The 15924-nt window shown below is 41.1% G+C and overlaps 1 protein-coding gene across 1 annotated transcript in view; it reads right to left on the bottom strand.

Moving 5' to 3' along the window:
- Window positions 1-15924, bottom strand: part of fam49a (family with sequence similarity 49 member A) — a 48517-nt gene that overhangs the window by 3961 nt on the left and 28632 nt on the right. The window contains exons 2-3 of the mRNA XM_080490203.1: window positions 9067-9124; window positions 4208-4287 (exon numbers count right to left, since the gene is read on the bottom strand). Coding sequence (XP_080346329.1) covers window positions 4208-4277 — 70 coding nt within the window. The 5' untranslated portion in view covers window positions 4278-4287; window positions 9067-9124. The remainder of the gene's footprint in view (window positions 1-4207; window positions 4288-9066; window positions 9125-15924) is intronic.

Below are 15924 nucleotides of genomic sequence, written 5' to 3' on the forward strand. Positions count from 1 at the left end.
GTATCACGTTTAACACGGCAATGTTTTGAAAATTATACATATTCCTACGAAAACGTTTTGAAAGCGATGTCCGTTTACACCGAAATGCAGAAAATGATGTAGTTAGATGTTGTAATTTGGCCACTAGGGGGTGCTGAGACCAAACATTAACAATGGGAGGACACGGACGTTTGTGTGGACAGACGGCGAAGTTGGGAGTCATGACACATGATTGTTGTTATCGTCAATCTACTATCTACAAACTATTTATTAAGCCCAACTCTTCATGAGTGAACAGAGGTGAATGTTACTGGATGTCTTTGCTATTCTAACTCCATTTAAAAATTGATTAAAAACAAAAAACCTCCAGGGTAAAGAACTGCTTCACTCCAAGCATTATTTCACACAGTGTGGCTCTGTATGACTGAGACTTGATGCCTCGGGCGTCCGTTTCCCTGCCTGTAATTTGAGATTGGGGCGCAGTATTCGACTCGTAAGAATTGAAGTCTGGTGTAGACTGAACGGCTCCACGGTGCTTCGGCTCCTCTGTAACGGAATACGCTGGAGCCAATTAGTTTTATTGCATCAGGCCTTAAGCGTTGCAGGAAGCCTCATTATCTTTTCTTTTTTTTTTTTTTTTTCTAGACGCACCGAGGCGGTGAAAGGTGTTTGGATGTATACAATGTGCGACAGAGAAACTGTGCGAGTTCTCCAGTAGGAAACAATAAGTCAAGGGAATATTGTGGTAACAGTCGCTCCAGAATTCATTGGTATGACCTTGCAATCTTATTTGTTGGTGCAAATCCAACAGAAAGAGCAAGAAATGCATTATTAGATGGGTTTACATCGCTCTAGTTTTACGTCTCAATTTGATCTGATTGATGGTTATAGTCAATATCGTGGCTCGAAGAGCGTGTTAACGTTGGTCGATTCACCTCAGCTGGGTTAAATATACAACATAGATATTTGTTCAAAGTGGCTAAACTCTGGGTTCATATCTTTATAAAGTTGAAACATGCAAACACACTTGTTTTTAAATCTTTAAAAGTGAAATTTAAAGTGAAATTTCAAAACTTTCATCGTGTTTCCAGTGTCTCTTTACACAACAACGGTGCTCGGAACCCCTGAAAAACGCAACTTTTGGAACTTTTTGAAAATGCTTGGGCTCCGTCTCCGTGTAGACGGTGGAAACACTGAAACTCTGCATGTGCACCTCAGCTGTAAGTAGTTCTTCTGCACACGCTCAGTAGATGGACAATAACGCCAATATTTGCCTCCAGAGTGTCATGACTCCCAGTCGACATTCTCCTGAGACTTCTTATAGTTGGGAGTCACTCGGAACGGCAATCCAATTTCGTGTCTATGTAATATGAAATAAATATTAAATTCTTAGAATAGGTTCATATTAGGACTTGAGGTGCAAGACCCGTTCAGACCTCGAGAGGAGCTTTTAGACTTGCATATTACTGATTTGATGCTTATTTACAAAAAAAAACCCTGATATCAACAAGTTTTCAAAGATGTGAATTTTTTATTTCCTTTAAATGGAGACTTGTTCTTTCCAGATCACAAGAAAAGGAGGACGTCCTGGAGGAGAGACGACATCCAACGTAGGTGGAACAGTCCTTTACACTGACTTGACCCACGATCTAGTTTTTAAAAGAGAAAGCCTCTTTTCATGCGTCTCCATGGGGGTATGGTATAAAACAGACATGGAGCTCCTCCTTCACGTCTAAACTACATTCTGGAGAACATGTTGGTGTGTTTGGACTTGTGTTTGTGGTATTTGTGATGTTCTGCAGAACCCATATCTCTGAAGAGTCTAAAGATATCGGCGGTAACGGCAGGAAAATCGCTGCGACGCCAACGGCGCGCTGCTCACGTCAGCTCCATCACACAATACATAATTGTGAGGCGTCTGCGATGAGGCTCACGCAGCAGCGGCAGGTTTTGGCTCTATTGACCGACGAGCGTTCTAAATATAGAGCATCGCTGACATTAAAACGCTGTCTGGGGTCTGTTTTGCATTTCAAAAAACCTTTCCACTCCCATCGTTTCCTCTTTGCTGAATAAACAAAGCCTGAGGTTGGCTGCATTGTGAGAGCAGCTGAAATGCCAACGCGGAGGCGTTTTGTGTTGTTATTGTTGTTCCTACAGGAGGCTTTAAAAAAAAAAAAAAAAGGGGGCGAAGCAGGTCTGTGTGCTTTGTAAAAAAAAATAAATAAAAAAATTCCTTCATGAAATATGTGTGCAGTAATTAAGTTACTGGTGAGATGAAATGTGGAGGTGCGCTGATTCAATACACTTTTAAATCCTGGGCCCCTCAGATTGTGTCTGTCGCTCCCTCTATGATCACTAATCTATGCTGGTGGACCAGACCGTTACACCAACATATACAGGTATAGAATAGAATTAATGTCTGCTTTAGGCCTGTTTACATGAGAATGATAGGCTGGAAAAGTTTAATATTCACATGTTTATACACACAAAATACATGATTCACATGTTTGTGTAAACCAGTGGTGTGAAACACATTTTAGCTGAGGGGCCACATACAGTCCAATTTCATCTTTAGTGGGTCTGATCAGTAAAACAGTGACCCAATAACCTTTAAATTGAAACTTTACAGTTTTTCTTTTTTTGTAGCGCAGAGTATACAAAAAGAACATTTTCACAAAATTTTAATTCTGGTGCAAAAGATAAAAAAAAACGTCTCCTATTGCTGTTGCATTATGGGTGTTTTTAAAAACTCACCCTGACAGCACAACTTTGAGGCTAATGTTAGTTTGTTTGTCATACGGTAGTTTTGTTGCGTTTCTCTCTGCGCGCAGCGAACGATACGCTATAAACATTAACAATGGTGTTTTCACGGGCATTCGTATGAACGAAGCTGGATTGCTATTCCGGGAGACTCTCAACTATAAAAGTACCAAGTCCCAGGATGTTGTTATTGTCCATCTACTCACGCCTGCGTAGAAGAACTATTTTACTACGTTCTTGGCGAGCGGGCACAGTAACAGCGTTTCCACCATCTACACGGAGACTGAGTGTTTTCAGAATGTTGGGTACCGCCCCCCCCCCCCCCCCGTTTACATGACGACAGAGTCACAGCGTTGTCAAAAAGTTCCACCATACGGGCTGTTTTTCAAAAAGTTCCGTTTTCGGTGGCACAGTTGTCGCGTAAAAGGACACGCAAAATCCACCGAAAGTTTTGAAAACGTTGTCACGTACACAGGGACGAAGTGTAACGTTGCCGATGTTTAAACAGTCAAAATGTGACTAAAGTTTAGCGTTTTAACTTGAAAAGTGCAAACGGGCCCTTTGATTCTGGAAAGTACTCTTTTGGTGACCTCCATCACCACCACCTACAGGAGGTCCTGGACCTCAAGGCTGGGAACCACTGCCTCAAAATCAATCACGTGATCATTACAATGTTAGTAAATGTCATTATGCATGTGTGCATGCAGCTAATCTGTCACAAAAAGAAACGTGCAGACGGTTAGTAAAAGCCGAGAGCAAAGGTCAGAGGTCAAACCTATTCTTCTTTAAAATGACATGCAAAGAATAGAGCTTGTATTTAAAAAAATAAGAAATAAAGAAATGTACTGAAATCAATCAGAAAATATAATAACCGACTTCAGAGGCCACATTAGAAATTGAAAAGAGGAGCAGTGACAAACTCTGGCTGAATGGTTTGACCTCTGACCAGAGAGGCTGAGTGACTCGTTGAAGAAGGAGAAGAAGGAGATGAAGGAGACCAAGGAGATGAAGACAAAAAAGGAGACGAAGAAGAAGAAGAAGGAGATGAAGACCAAGAAGACAAAGGAGGGGAAGTAGAAGAAGAGGGGGAGTGAGGAGGACAGAAACTGTGCTCACTTTCAAAGTCAAGGAAAAAGTTTGGCCCCTGTTCAAGCTCTGTGCAAGTGAGCACTTTTAACAGATTCCCCATTTGGTTTCTGCAAGAGAGAAAGAGAAAGAAGAGGGGAGAAAAAAAAAGGAGGTGTGATGTTAAAAAGTCATCAAAATAATGTTATTCCAGCGAGAACAGAAAGTCTGGACCGAGCAGAGGAGAAAACGGGAGCAGAGCGGAGCGGCGAAGGAGGAAAGCGACAAGCCTCCACGGAAAAACCTCCTTTCACCACCACCACCACCAGCACCACCAGCACCACCACCAGCACCACCAGCAGCAGCGGCGGCGGCGGCGGCTCGCCTCCTCGGACACACTTACTTTCAAAGTCCAGGAAAAAGTGTGGATAGTTCTCTATATCCCTTGTTAGGACTTTTAGCAGGTTACCCATTCCAGCAAACCTGATGGTTGAAATACAGTGAGAAAAATGACAGAAACATGAGAAAACAAACTTCATCACCCGAGCCTGGAATATGTGCGGAACATGTTTGATATTCAGCCTGTTGAATTTAGATTGTAAACTTAGTGTCTTTTCTTACATTAGCAGGTTTGCTTTCAGTTAAATCCTCACACATTCAGTCGGTTCATTAATGTTATAATAGTAACGGGAGAAAGAAATAGGGAGAGTTTCAGTATAATCACTGATTTCTCTACAGTTCCTCCAGCACGACTTACTTAAAGGTGCCTTGATAAACAAAGAAATGTTAAAAGGAGTATTGAAATATCAAAATTTTTATTCCGATATATTCCAAAAAACTAATCCCACCAGTTCCCCCCAAAAAAGTTGCACATAATTTCATTTTATTTTATTAATCCTCCCGTCATGTTCGCACAGACAGATCCCTGCTGGAAACAAAGGGCAAATAAAAATAAAAACAAATGATCATGCTTTTTATAATCCCAATTCTCTGACTATTAATAAGATGCTAAAATGATCAGACATAGAGCTTTGCACAGTTCTACAGCCAAACCAGAGCGACTACTGCGAGTATGTTGGCATTTCCTGGTCCGGCAAAGAAGCTGAGAGAGCAAATTTTCATTGCGAGAGACGGAAAGAAAATGTGTTGCGTTTTCTCTGCCCTCCTGGAGGCAGACCGTTCCTAATCGCAGCTGGGACCGAGTCCTCAATTACAGTTACAGTCTATAAAGCTTTTATTGGAGGCGTAAAGGCAGTAGGTAGGTAGGTAGGTAGCAATTTCCAGGGAGCAGTCTTCCTCCACAGCCTTGAAGGGTGATCACAAACTCTGTAATCACAGCGACCTACCAAAGCATAATATGAGGCCACGATTTAAAAAAAAAAAAAGAAAAAGAAAAAGAAAACAAACAAAACAGGACGTCATAAGTACATCTACCGAGAGTCAAAAGATTGTTCCAGGTTTGTGGAAGGTGGAGAACACAATGCTAAATATAAAGGAGGATTGTATTTTGGAGTTACAAATCTATTTTTAAAGTCAGTTTTTTTTCCAGAAACCATCGCATCATTTCTTCTCACACTGAGCCACCCAGCTTCCCTCGACTCAAGCCGCAGAGCGCAGGGACAACAAAAGAGACCCTGTGCTGCAGTGTGCACATGACGATCACACTGCGTCTCTCTCTCTCTCTCTCTGCACTGCCTCCAGCGGGCCGTCGCCCAGTTTCCAAACGTGGCGTTTATCCCCCTCGTTGCACTCTGCATAACTTCAAATTGAACTGGGAGTCTCCACAAACAACAGGCCGCACCACTTCTGCTGGAAATTGCATACTTTTTCGATGCAACCGATGTGTCACTGTCATTCTGCTGCTAAAAGCCCCCCCCTGACGTGAAGTCTGCACTCACACCACAAGGGGGCAGTGTCAGCGCACTTGTATGCTTCAGCTGCAGGGAAGAAGACTGTGAAGTAATGGTGACCTGTTGGTACATGTGCTCTTGCGGGCTCAGCTTTTCTAGGCGAACACTAACCTGCGGCTACAAGTTTCTTCACACTACTTTCCATGTTCTCCAGCAGCGTTTGAGGCCCCTGTGGGCAGCAGACAGCGAGACAACACACATTTCTAGCAAAAAAAATATTTGAAATGGTCTTTTTCTCTGAATCTTTGGTTCGTCGACAGTGCCAGATATTTTTGGTGTGATTGTGACTGCTGCTGCCACCGGCATCAACTCACTAACCAAGAGAAATGCAGTAACAAATAGATGCTTTCAAAAAACGCATTAAAAAAAAAAAAAGTATGTGGGACGTAGACAAGCTGAACATTTCTCCCCAAATGCATAAAAGCCACAAGGGTTCATGTTTCGCTTATGACGTTTTATGTTTGCACAATCACATCGACTTGTGTGGAATTTGGGCTGCGATTCAGCTTGTGTTTTCAACATGCAATACTTATAAGAGTGTCAAAGAAATGGCACAGTTTCTGGCGGACTCCAGGTGGGAGGACATTTTCACATTATTTTGATTCCGATGCAAAGAAAGCAATCTATAAAATTTACTTTTATTGCCAGCTCACAGTGACAAATTACTTAAATCAGACATAATTCGATAGTCTGTTTCCTTAAAAAACAATCCAATGTGGAAACGCTGGTTCAAAGAACTATGGCTAAAGAAAAACTATGATTAAAGTGCCAAATGAAAGTCAAAGAATCAGACGATTTTCCAGGTATAAAACCGATAATTTGATTCAGTGTTCATGTAAACGGGACAATCCGATCCCCCAATCGGAGAAAGTTTAATCGGATTTATTATAAAAAAGTGACCATGTAAATAGCATTATCATCGCAACCATAAAGATATGTACAAACGCTAAAAAGGCAAGGGCAATTGGCTTTTTCATGACTTCATACTTTGAAATCACAATATCTAATTCAAAATTAAATTGCAAGTCTCATACGTTTGGAATCCATAAAGCTTATATTCACACTATTTGGCCTGCTGGTAGGGAAGTAGGCAAGTTTTGTTTCATGTCAACTTTAAGTCAGAGATTAATGATGAGTCCACAATTACACACATTTAAAGTAAAATGTCATGGTTAAGAGATTTTAGAAGATACGTCTGCAGAACAATTAATCAAGTTAAATGCATCTGTGCAATATTGTCTCAATAAAGTAGGAGGAGATCAAACTCCAAAGTTTTTATTTCCACCCGAGCACACGGCGTCATAAATCTGCGTTAGCCAAGTCTTCTTCAGAAGTTCAAACAGGAAATAAAAACGCACTGGGAGTTTTATTTTCTTGCCCGTTCCTCTTTCCCAGAAATCTATATGGCCCGGGCTGACAGTGTGGAAACATCCGACTTTCCTGTTAAAAACATAATTTGCCATCAGCTGACGTTGGTTAAATCAAAAGGAAAATACCACATACGGCGCTTCATATAACGTGGTATTTCAGAGAGAAATGTGCTGATGGTGGAATTACTATATATAGACACCTCAGATAAAAGGTATTTCCCTTCTTTGTGTTGTTTTTGACAAGAAGTGTGAATTAAAAAAAAAAAAAGAAGGAGTCTCAACTCTGCCACTCACGATCATGAGTTTTCAGCAGTTTTAGTTCTTTTGCATTGTTCTGGGAGACAAAAAGTTCCTCCGTTAAGCCCACCGCGCTCCTTTAACCTCAATTCAAACGTTCCTGCTGCAGTCTGCGCGGCTGTCTCGAGGCTATTTGTGCTTTATAATTAAAGCAGGCTCCATGAACTTAAAGCGCCAAAAATGAAGTTCTTGTTTAAATGGCCGCCTGTGACGTCTTCATGTCACCGTCCGAGCAAATCAACTGAACAGCCTCCAACACGACAATATGATATTTTAAAGACACATTCAGAAGTTAATCATCACATGTCACTGTGTAAACAATACAAATACAAAAATAGCATCTATATTGTGATCGGGTCTCATCATCAAATCTCATCGAATAACTCCAAATCCTACGATGAGATTTGTGATCGAGTCTCATCATCAAATCTCATCGTAGGATTTGGAGTTATTCTCATGAAGTTAAACTTGTTTGCTGATGACATACTCTTTTACCAATCTGATTAATTTGTTCAGTATAGCGCTGCACTTATTTGTTCTATATATATATATATATATATATATATAAATAAAAAAAATATTTTCTTTTTGTTCTGCTTTGATTTGGTTGGAAAGTCTCAGACAAAGGCTATACATTTTTTTTTATGGCATTTACTCATCAATACTCGGTATCAGCAAGCAGCTAAAGGTTCGTAAAAAAGTGCGTCCTTAGTTCAGAGTTTCTCTCACCGCTGACAAATGTGTTTCCTAACAACCAGGTACATTTAAATGACTCCACAGAGACAAATCTTTTAGATTGGACTCCTCTCAGTGACACTATCTCCCAAAACAAACAAACCGTGGAGCCGTGTATTAATGCCGCTGAATCTGAAAGTGAAAACATCATCAACTGAACCGCAACAGCAAGGAGAAACTGTCTATTCCTATGGTAAAACGATATACGACCTCAGTTTCACTTCTTTACCCCGTCTTGGCAGGCTACCTGTCGCACACCTCCAACGTATGGATTCATCAACTAGCACATTGGATTGACCGTAGATATGTATAAATAGAGAAATAAACAGAAAATGTTATATAATGTGAGCTTCATCTCACCTCAGTGGTGAAAACTGTCTTCTAATGAAGAAGCAAATTGGATGAACTTTAGTTTTGTTGCATTGAACTGCAGATGCTGCATGCAAAGTCTCTCATATGTAGATTTTATGTACTTCACGAGTCCAGCGTTTGCATCTCGTTTAATTACTACTTTTTAAGGTGCCGCTACAAACTTCAAGATGGCTCAATAGCAGCTTTTCTTAAACGTATAAAAAAGGTCCATCTCCAGAGCAACAGTCATATTATTCTCCATAAAAAAAAAAAACCTTCTTGTAATATTGCTGATCCCACCTAACCCTGTAAATAATGTCTGACTGAGTGATGAATTGAATTGTTAGATCTAGTAAACAATATTTTGGATCGAAACACAGTTTTTTGACCAGGTTTTGCTGAGTAACTCCACAGTGCAGAGCTTCAGCATTCCAGAGAACCAACACTTCAGCAGCATTAGAGGGAGAAAGTTTGGGGCTTAAAGCAACAAGCTGAGGCTAATCCCGGCTCTAATCATCTAAAAACCGCAGCACTGTTGCGGGGCTGATGTGCTTCGGTGGCGGCTTAGACGGCTGATACTGAAAAAAACACTGATGTACCTTCTCTGGTGGAGGAGCCCGACTAGCTGTTTATATCATCCGCTTTGCCCCTTTGTCTCTGAAATGAGAGAAGAAGAAAAAAAAGAAGAAGGATTCAAGATTAATACAGAACTGAGAGGAAGTCACACTGAAAAGAAACGATGAAACGCTGTTCGACGTCAGACGGCGCTCACGCTCGTCACATCTGCGAGTCGGACAGGTAGAGGATCAACTCTCCCCTTCGTCCACAGACACATGCACGCCGTTTAACAAAACAAATACAGGCTCGGCCCCCTTCGCAAAACATGCTGCTAAATTATTCAGCAGTGAAATCCACACTCCTGTTTGTCACAAAAAAAAAAAAGAAGAAAAAAGCTGATTAAGCCTTTGTCTGCTGCATGTTTACTGGGGTATTAAGTATCCATGACAAGCTGCAGCTGCTATTAGTGGCTGGGTGCTTTGTACTGTAACTCCCTGCAACAATGAGAGCAAAGATAGTAAATGAAGGCGGCTGATCCACATCAAGAGAGGAGTTCATTATTTAAAGAAAGAAATTGAAGTTTGAGCAGAGAGGGCTCCTGTAATCCGGAATGCATCGAGTGTCACTAACGGAGCATTTTACAGCCAGTCAAACATGAAGGACATAAACTTATCGATTTAATCAGTTTATTGAATTTGTGACTGAAAATTATTTTTATTTTGCAAATTCGAGTACATAAGACAAGTCCACTTTTTAAAACTTATGTGAAAAAAATAAAATTCTCAATATAATCACAATGGTTCTGGACTCTGAGATAAGGTTTTGCATTATAACATTTTTGAAATTCTTCTAATATTCAGGTTGAGATTCCTGAGGAAAACTAAATAAACTGCAACTGTGTAAAGGGAAACTCTGCTATTTAAAAAGCACATTTGTTGTAAATATTTCATAATGAAAAAGAACAATATGTTACTTCTGAATTCTGCGTCGCATGTAACTAAGCAGTTAATGGCGATTAAAGGCGTATAAACCTGCGATTAATCACAATTAAAATGTTAATCTTTGCCCAGCACTGTGTTCCAAGTCTACAAATACCGGCTCTCCATCCCCCCCCCCGATACAAAACCTGTACGAGCAGAGAGGAAACGGGATGTAATGCGACCGTGACGGCAAAGAGAACAATACAAGAAACCATTAGTGTGACAGATTGCTGCGCGCTGCTATCCACCGTCTCTGCTGACCTTCTGTTGGCTGTAATGTGGAGTGATGAGAGAGTACTTTTAAATTATGAAGAAGCCTGACTGGAAGACTGAATAAGTTGGGGGCAATAAAGATCAGGCTTTTTAATGAATGTGTTGTGGATTCTTTTACAACATCTGATTGCTGAAATGTTTTCCTCATCAAATGTTACTCAGCAGGCTCTAAATGCCTCAGTGAATTAGTACAGCATCCAGCACAAGCACTGATCATTTATCTATTCTAAGAAGGAAGGAAAATATCAGAGAATACTGCATCTACTTGTCACCCATTTGTAACTAAAACTAAACATTACCAAAATTTTGGAGTTTCCACACTTCTGTTTTGCTGACAGTCGACTCTGAATAGAATTTGAGTGCAGCTTCTGCTGGACCACAACCAGTTTTGACATTTTAGGCACCACAATGACCCGGCTATAACAATATGAGCAAGCCAAAGACGGGCGGACTGGAGAGGAACGACAACAAGGCTTCGGAGAGGCAGTGGAGATTCTGCAAAGGATGTGTCCGAATCCCTCAATTAGGAGCTTTTATGAAGTGACCACCTTGGGATACGACATAATAAATTTCAGCCTCCATTTATACAATGAATTCAAGTGAAAATGCAAAACTTTCATTGTGTTTTGTGTGTCTGTTTACACGACAATGGTGGTCGGAGCCGTTTAGCATTTTCCTCCATTTTTGGGAGCTGTCCTCCAAAGATTGAGTTTTAATTTCTAGAAAAACGTTCCGTTCCATGTATACAGCGGAGACCCTGCCACTGCGCACGCCACTTGGTAGTTTTATAGACGAGTCACCGATAATAACAATCCAACTTCATCATCTGCCCATGTGAATGTCCGTGTACTCTCCATTGTTGTGGCGTATTGTTCGCTGCACACATGTATGTGTGGTTTCGTGACGAAAGCAAACTACAGCCCCCACTAGTGGCCAAACCGGAAAACAAGATGGTTTTCAGTGTTTCTGCCATTTGCTTAGAAACGGACATCGTTTTCAAAATGTTGCCGTTTAAACGCAGAACTTTTCTGAAACGATGCGTTTTCACTTAGAATGTTGTGTAAACGGAGCCTCAGACGCAGTAACATGGCAGCACATTCGTCAAGGCGAAAAAGTGCTATATGTGGGAAGAAAAATATTCTTGCTATGCCTTGTTTAACGTACAGGTGACAACTATCACAAATATCAACTTACATTACGCAGAGCACTAGTGTCAAGACATTTGAGAGATTTTTCCACTTTTTCTGTCTTTCAACCAAACCAAAGCAGAATATAAACACTACAGGTCTACAAGTCATATTTTGTAATCTCTGTTGCAGAAAACAAGCCTTTTCCATCTCTTATGAGCCCGATCCATCCTCAGTGGAGTCTGCTCAGCAACAGAATGAGAGAATTTGATGAGGGATGCTGCAGATGGATGGATGGATGAACACATTGGATCCTGTCCTTAAAAGGCTGCAAGTGGGTGGCAGCTCTCTGAGGTCTGACACATGACTGGACTCGGGGGGGGGGGGGGGGGGGGCAAACACACACGTTTGTACAAGATTATCTTTGAGATCCACTCATAAAAAAAAAAAAAACTCACATCGGGGGGAAAAAAAACAACAGAGTGCTCAGGTAATGACCATAAAGGAGCTTAGAGTTTCCCCACAATTTGCCTTTGAGATGAAGCTCCATTTGCCTACATATTTAGGGCATTTTGCTTCTTTAGCGCTTCCAGTCATTTATTCTTAAACACATAAGTCACCCACCAATGATGATGGCTGCCATGCAAGGTGCTTAAACACCATTGGAAGCGTCTCGGGGTCCGGAGGCTTGCCCAAACGAGATGATGATGAATCGCCTGCCAACCACTGGAAGGGAACTCTCCCTACCAACTAGCCACACTTAATGAGAAAGACTCCATTTCTGATTGTTACATTACCAAAGCATTTGCAGTGACGCCAAACAATAGCAAACTCAGTCTCTCAAAGAGGCAAAAACAAGAGCCTTCGAAGTCCCAAGTCTGATATAGATTCTAGAAATCACTAAACCATATCATTGTAACTAGTAATCAGTAATCAGATTACTTTTTCAAGGCAACTGTGACAACACTGGACAGCACAGACTGAGCGCGGACGAGATCAGACACTTCCATCACACCTCCTGGCCCTGATTACACGTCCAGCTTCACTCTCATTTCTGCTCTCCAGAAGTTATTTCACACACAGACCCACTTTCTTTTCCTTTATCGCTTTAGTTCCTTCCCTTGCCTGCTGCTTCTGCTTTCAACCGCACGTCAGACTGGACAGGATATCCCCCCCCTTTTTTTTTCTCCCCTCTCCAGACGGACAGACAAATGTCAGCGTGTGTGTGATCGTCTCCACAATGAAACCGAATACCATTACCTCAATTAACCAGGAAGCCCATTATCAAAATAAGTATAGGGCGAAAGACAGGCAGATAGTTGCTTATCCATCCAGCCAGCGATCCCTATTCAATACAGCAAACCTCGCATCGAGCCAGGCGGTGAGCAGATGAGTCAGTCAGGCAGCCAGTAAATCTGTCCATCATCCCAGCAGGTGGTGGAGCCGGGCTGAGATACACGCAGACCCACAAAAAATAAACATGTTTTTCAGGAAACATCAATCCAGAGCGAGAATGGGATTTTCCAGTGACCCCCGCAGGAATAATACACATAATAAAAAAAAAAAAAATTCAGCCCCATTAACAACCCAGTGTGAAACATTCCACACGGCTGCGATAACTGAACAATAATGTTAATGAGCGATAAAGCTTCTATTTCTAAAACAAAACTAGGTATTTATCTACCGTGCATCCAGGCTGTGAAGGTTTGCTGAACCTCACGGGGGCGTTAAATCACTCTGAAACAAAGATTTATGTTGCGATCGTGAGTTACAGGTAAGAAGGGAAGTTACAACTTTCCAGTCGGTGCTCAAAGGTTTTTCCATCAAAATGTCATTTGATGTGAGAAAAATTCAAAATGACAAAAAAGTGACTTTAAAAGAACTACATGGGTTTAATTTCTTAATTATGGCAAACGGGCCAAGACGTCTATAAAGGTTAAAACATTTTAACATCCTGAAGCAATTGAAAAGATATACAACATGGCTTAAACAGCTCATAAAATCTCTCATTTTATAGACCATAGTTTTTGTAAATGTAGCTGTGCTATCCTCATTTTCAAAGTTAAATAGATTTTGCAGCTCCAAAACATTCTTATATGATGGAAACTGGATGAAGACGGTTCTCTTGGTCGTAAAAGTTGCAGACCTCTGGAACTGAAACAGCAGTGATTTCAAAACAAGTAGCAGAGTTGTGGGATTTATTTTTCTGGTTTCACATCTCTTCATGAAAATTATTGAAATTGCAGAGAGTCTAAGGGTGACGACGATGCTGCTTGTTCTTTCCTGTGCAGATTTTAAGGGGGTTTCACACAGTGTGTCATATAAAACTCCAAATCAGAAGTGGAATCCTCTTAACTTTTAAAATTCCCACAATGAAACTCTAACCAGATGAACCCATGGACAAATTTGAGACAACTGACAAGCATGAGACATTTATGAGGGAGCGAGCATGGCACATGAAGCATTCGAGTCTACAAATAATGTATAGTTCCGACACTTTGTTGGCACTGTTGTCTTTCTAAAGAATATAAAAATGTTGTCATTTTGATTACATTAATAAAACAATCAAATAAATTGTTTCCTGAAATGCAAATTCCAAACCAAATTCATGTAATATTGCAATAAAATAAAAAAAAAACTGTACACCATGTTTTACCCCAGAAACCCTTCAGTTTGCCCAAATCTATTTATACAAAGTTTTTTTTTAGCCACTGAAAACACAACTTTTTAAAAAAGGGCTTCAAGGGTGGAACTTTTGCGAAAATGCTCCAAATCCGTCTCCGCGGAAACGGAGAGAAATGCAACTATTTCGAAATGCTGCTACTGCGCATGTGCGTACATAAAGCGTATTGTTCTTTGCCTACGTGTGATTTTATTACAGAAAGAGCCCACAGCGCCAGCTTGTGGCGTGGAATCTTCATTGTTTTCAGTGTTTCTGCGGAAACTGAAATCGCATTCAAAACGTTTCAGTGTAAACGGGAAACTTTTGAGACGAAAATGCAAAAACTATGCGTTTTCACTTGAAACGTGTTCGTTGTGGTTTTTTCCTCAACGTGTAAATAAAATTTTGACAAAAGTGTTTTTTTGTTTTTAGTTTTCAGTCTGTTTTCCGTGATTTCTGTTGAACTTTGTTGTTCGAACTGGTTTCAAATTAAAGTAAAAATACGATCCATTGTGAACACAATCTAGAGAGAACCGTTCAATCTGATCGGCCAAACATGTTGACGTCGCGTTGACGAGACATTTGTGATATATTGTAAAGCAAATAAAAAGCTACGTCATTCCGTTTCTCTTTTGACTGGACGATTACTTAATGTCAAAACCAGTAATGATACCTACACCCATAATAAATCAAAAAAAAAAAAAAGCAAACACTTTAGGCCCACGTTTGGAGACAACGGCATAAAAATTGTCCGTTTCCATAGTGAGAGCAGACGTCCGTTAAAATGGGGAAGCACGCGACTGTGAGAGAAGGGAAGCCTGAAGGAGACGCGTGCAAGTAAACACTTTGACTGTTTAAAAAAAGGGAAGGTGCGAGCCGAAAGCTGCTGTCACTTCTGTCACTGCGGAGAGGCTGTTAAACCGACTGGGTGGAAAGAGGCAGAGCGAGAGAGAGAGAGAGAGAGAGAGAGAGAGAGAGAGAAGGCGAGTGACGAGGATGAGAAGAAAATGACAGGAATAATCTTCGGGGAGGAGGGCCATTGCTGAACAAACAGAAAAATGCAGGGGCGACAAGCTCGGCAACGAAAACGCCAACAAAACCTGAGGAAATGGAGCCTCGTTACTACGCTGCTGCAGGAAATTAGCCGTCACCACACAAAGTAGACGCTCACTACAGAGGAGCTTCAAGCTCTTCTACATGCAGCACAGGAGATCGTTGTGTCTGATCATGTCATTACCAGCACTTGCTGCTATCTTGCTTGTGAGATAAGCAGAGAGACATCGATATTATCTGCGCACAACATGGAAACACTCCAAATACCTGAGAGCGACGGGCTCCGGTGAAAACCCGGCTTTAATACTCTCCAGCCAAAGTTTACACAAGAAAACAAAAGGCTCAATATCCCACGGTTCACAGAGTTTAATGGAGCATAACAGTGAACGTTCATGAGAGCCTCTTATCTGGCTCTCATATCGGCTGTGTCTCCACAGCGTGTCCCGTTTTAGCCTCAAACCACTGAGCACTCCATAAATTAGCGAACGCATACAAACTAACTAAAAGAAGAAAAAAAAAAAGAGGCTACTTTAAGAGCAGAGTTTCGAAGCTACGCCGCGGGATGTCAGTTCGCCGGCTGACGAGCATCTGCTGAAGCTATTTTGAACCTGTGGTGACTCACCTGTTCAGCTCCCTTTGTAGCTGTGATTTACAGCAGCCAACCGTGAGTCATAAAAAATAATGCAATGTCAAAACCGGAAAAGGTCTCGATGCACAGGAAATTGCACTGGAATGAAAACAACACTGACTAAATAAGTGAAAGCACCTTACAGGAAAACAGGATATTTACCCGAGATAGTTTTG

The sequence above is a fragment of the Lipophrys pholis genome (genome assembly GCF_963383615.2).
Source record: "Lipophrys pholis genome assembly, chromosome: 21".
Classification (NCBI taxonomy): Eukaryota; Metazoa; Chordata; class Actinopteri; order Blenniiformes; family Blenniidae; genus Lipophrys; species Lipophrys pholis.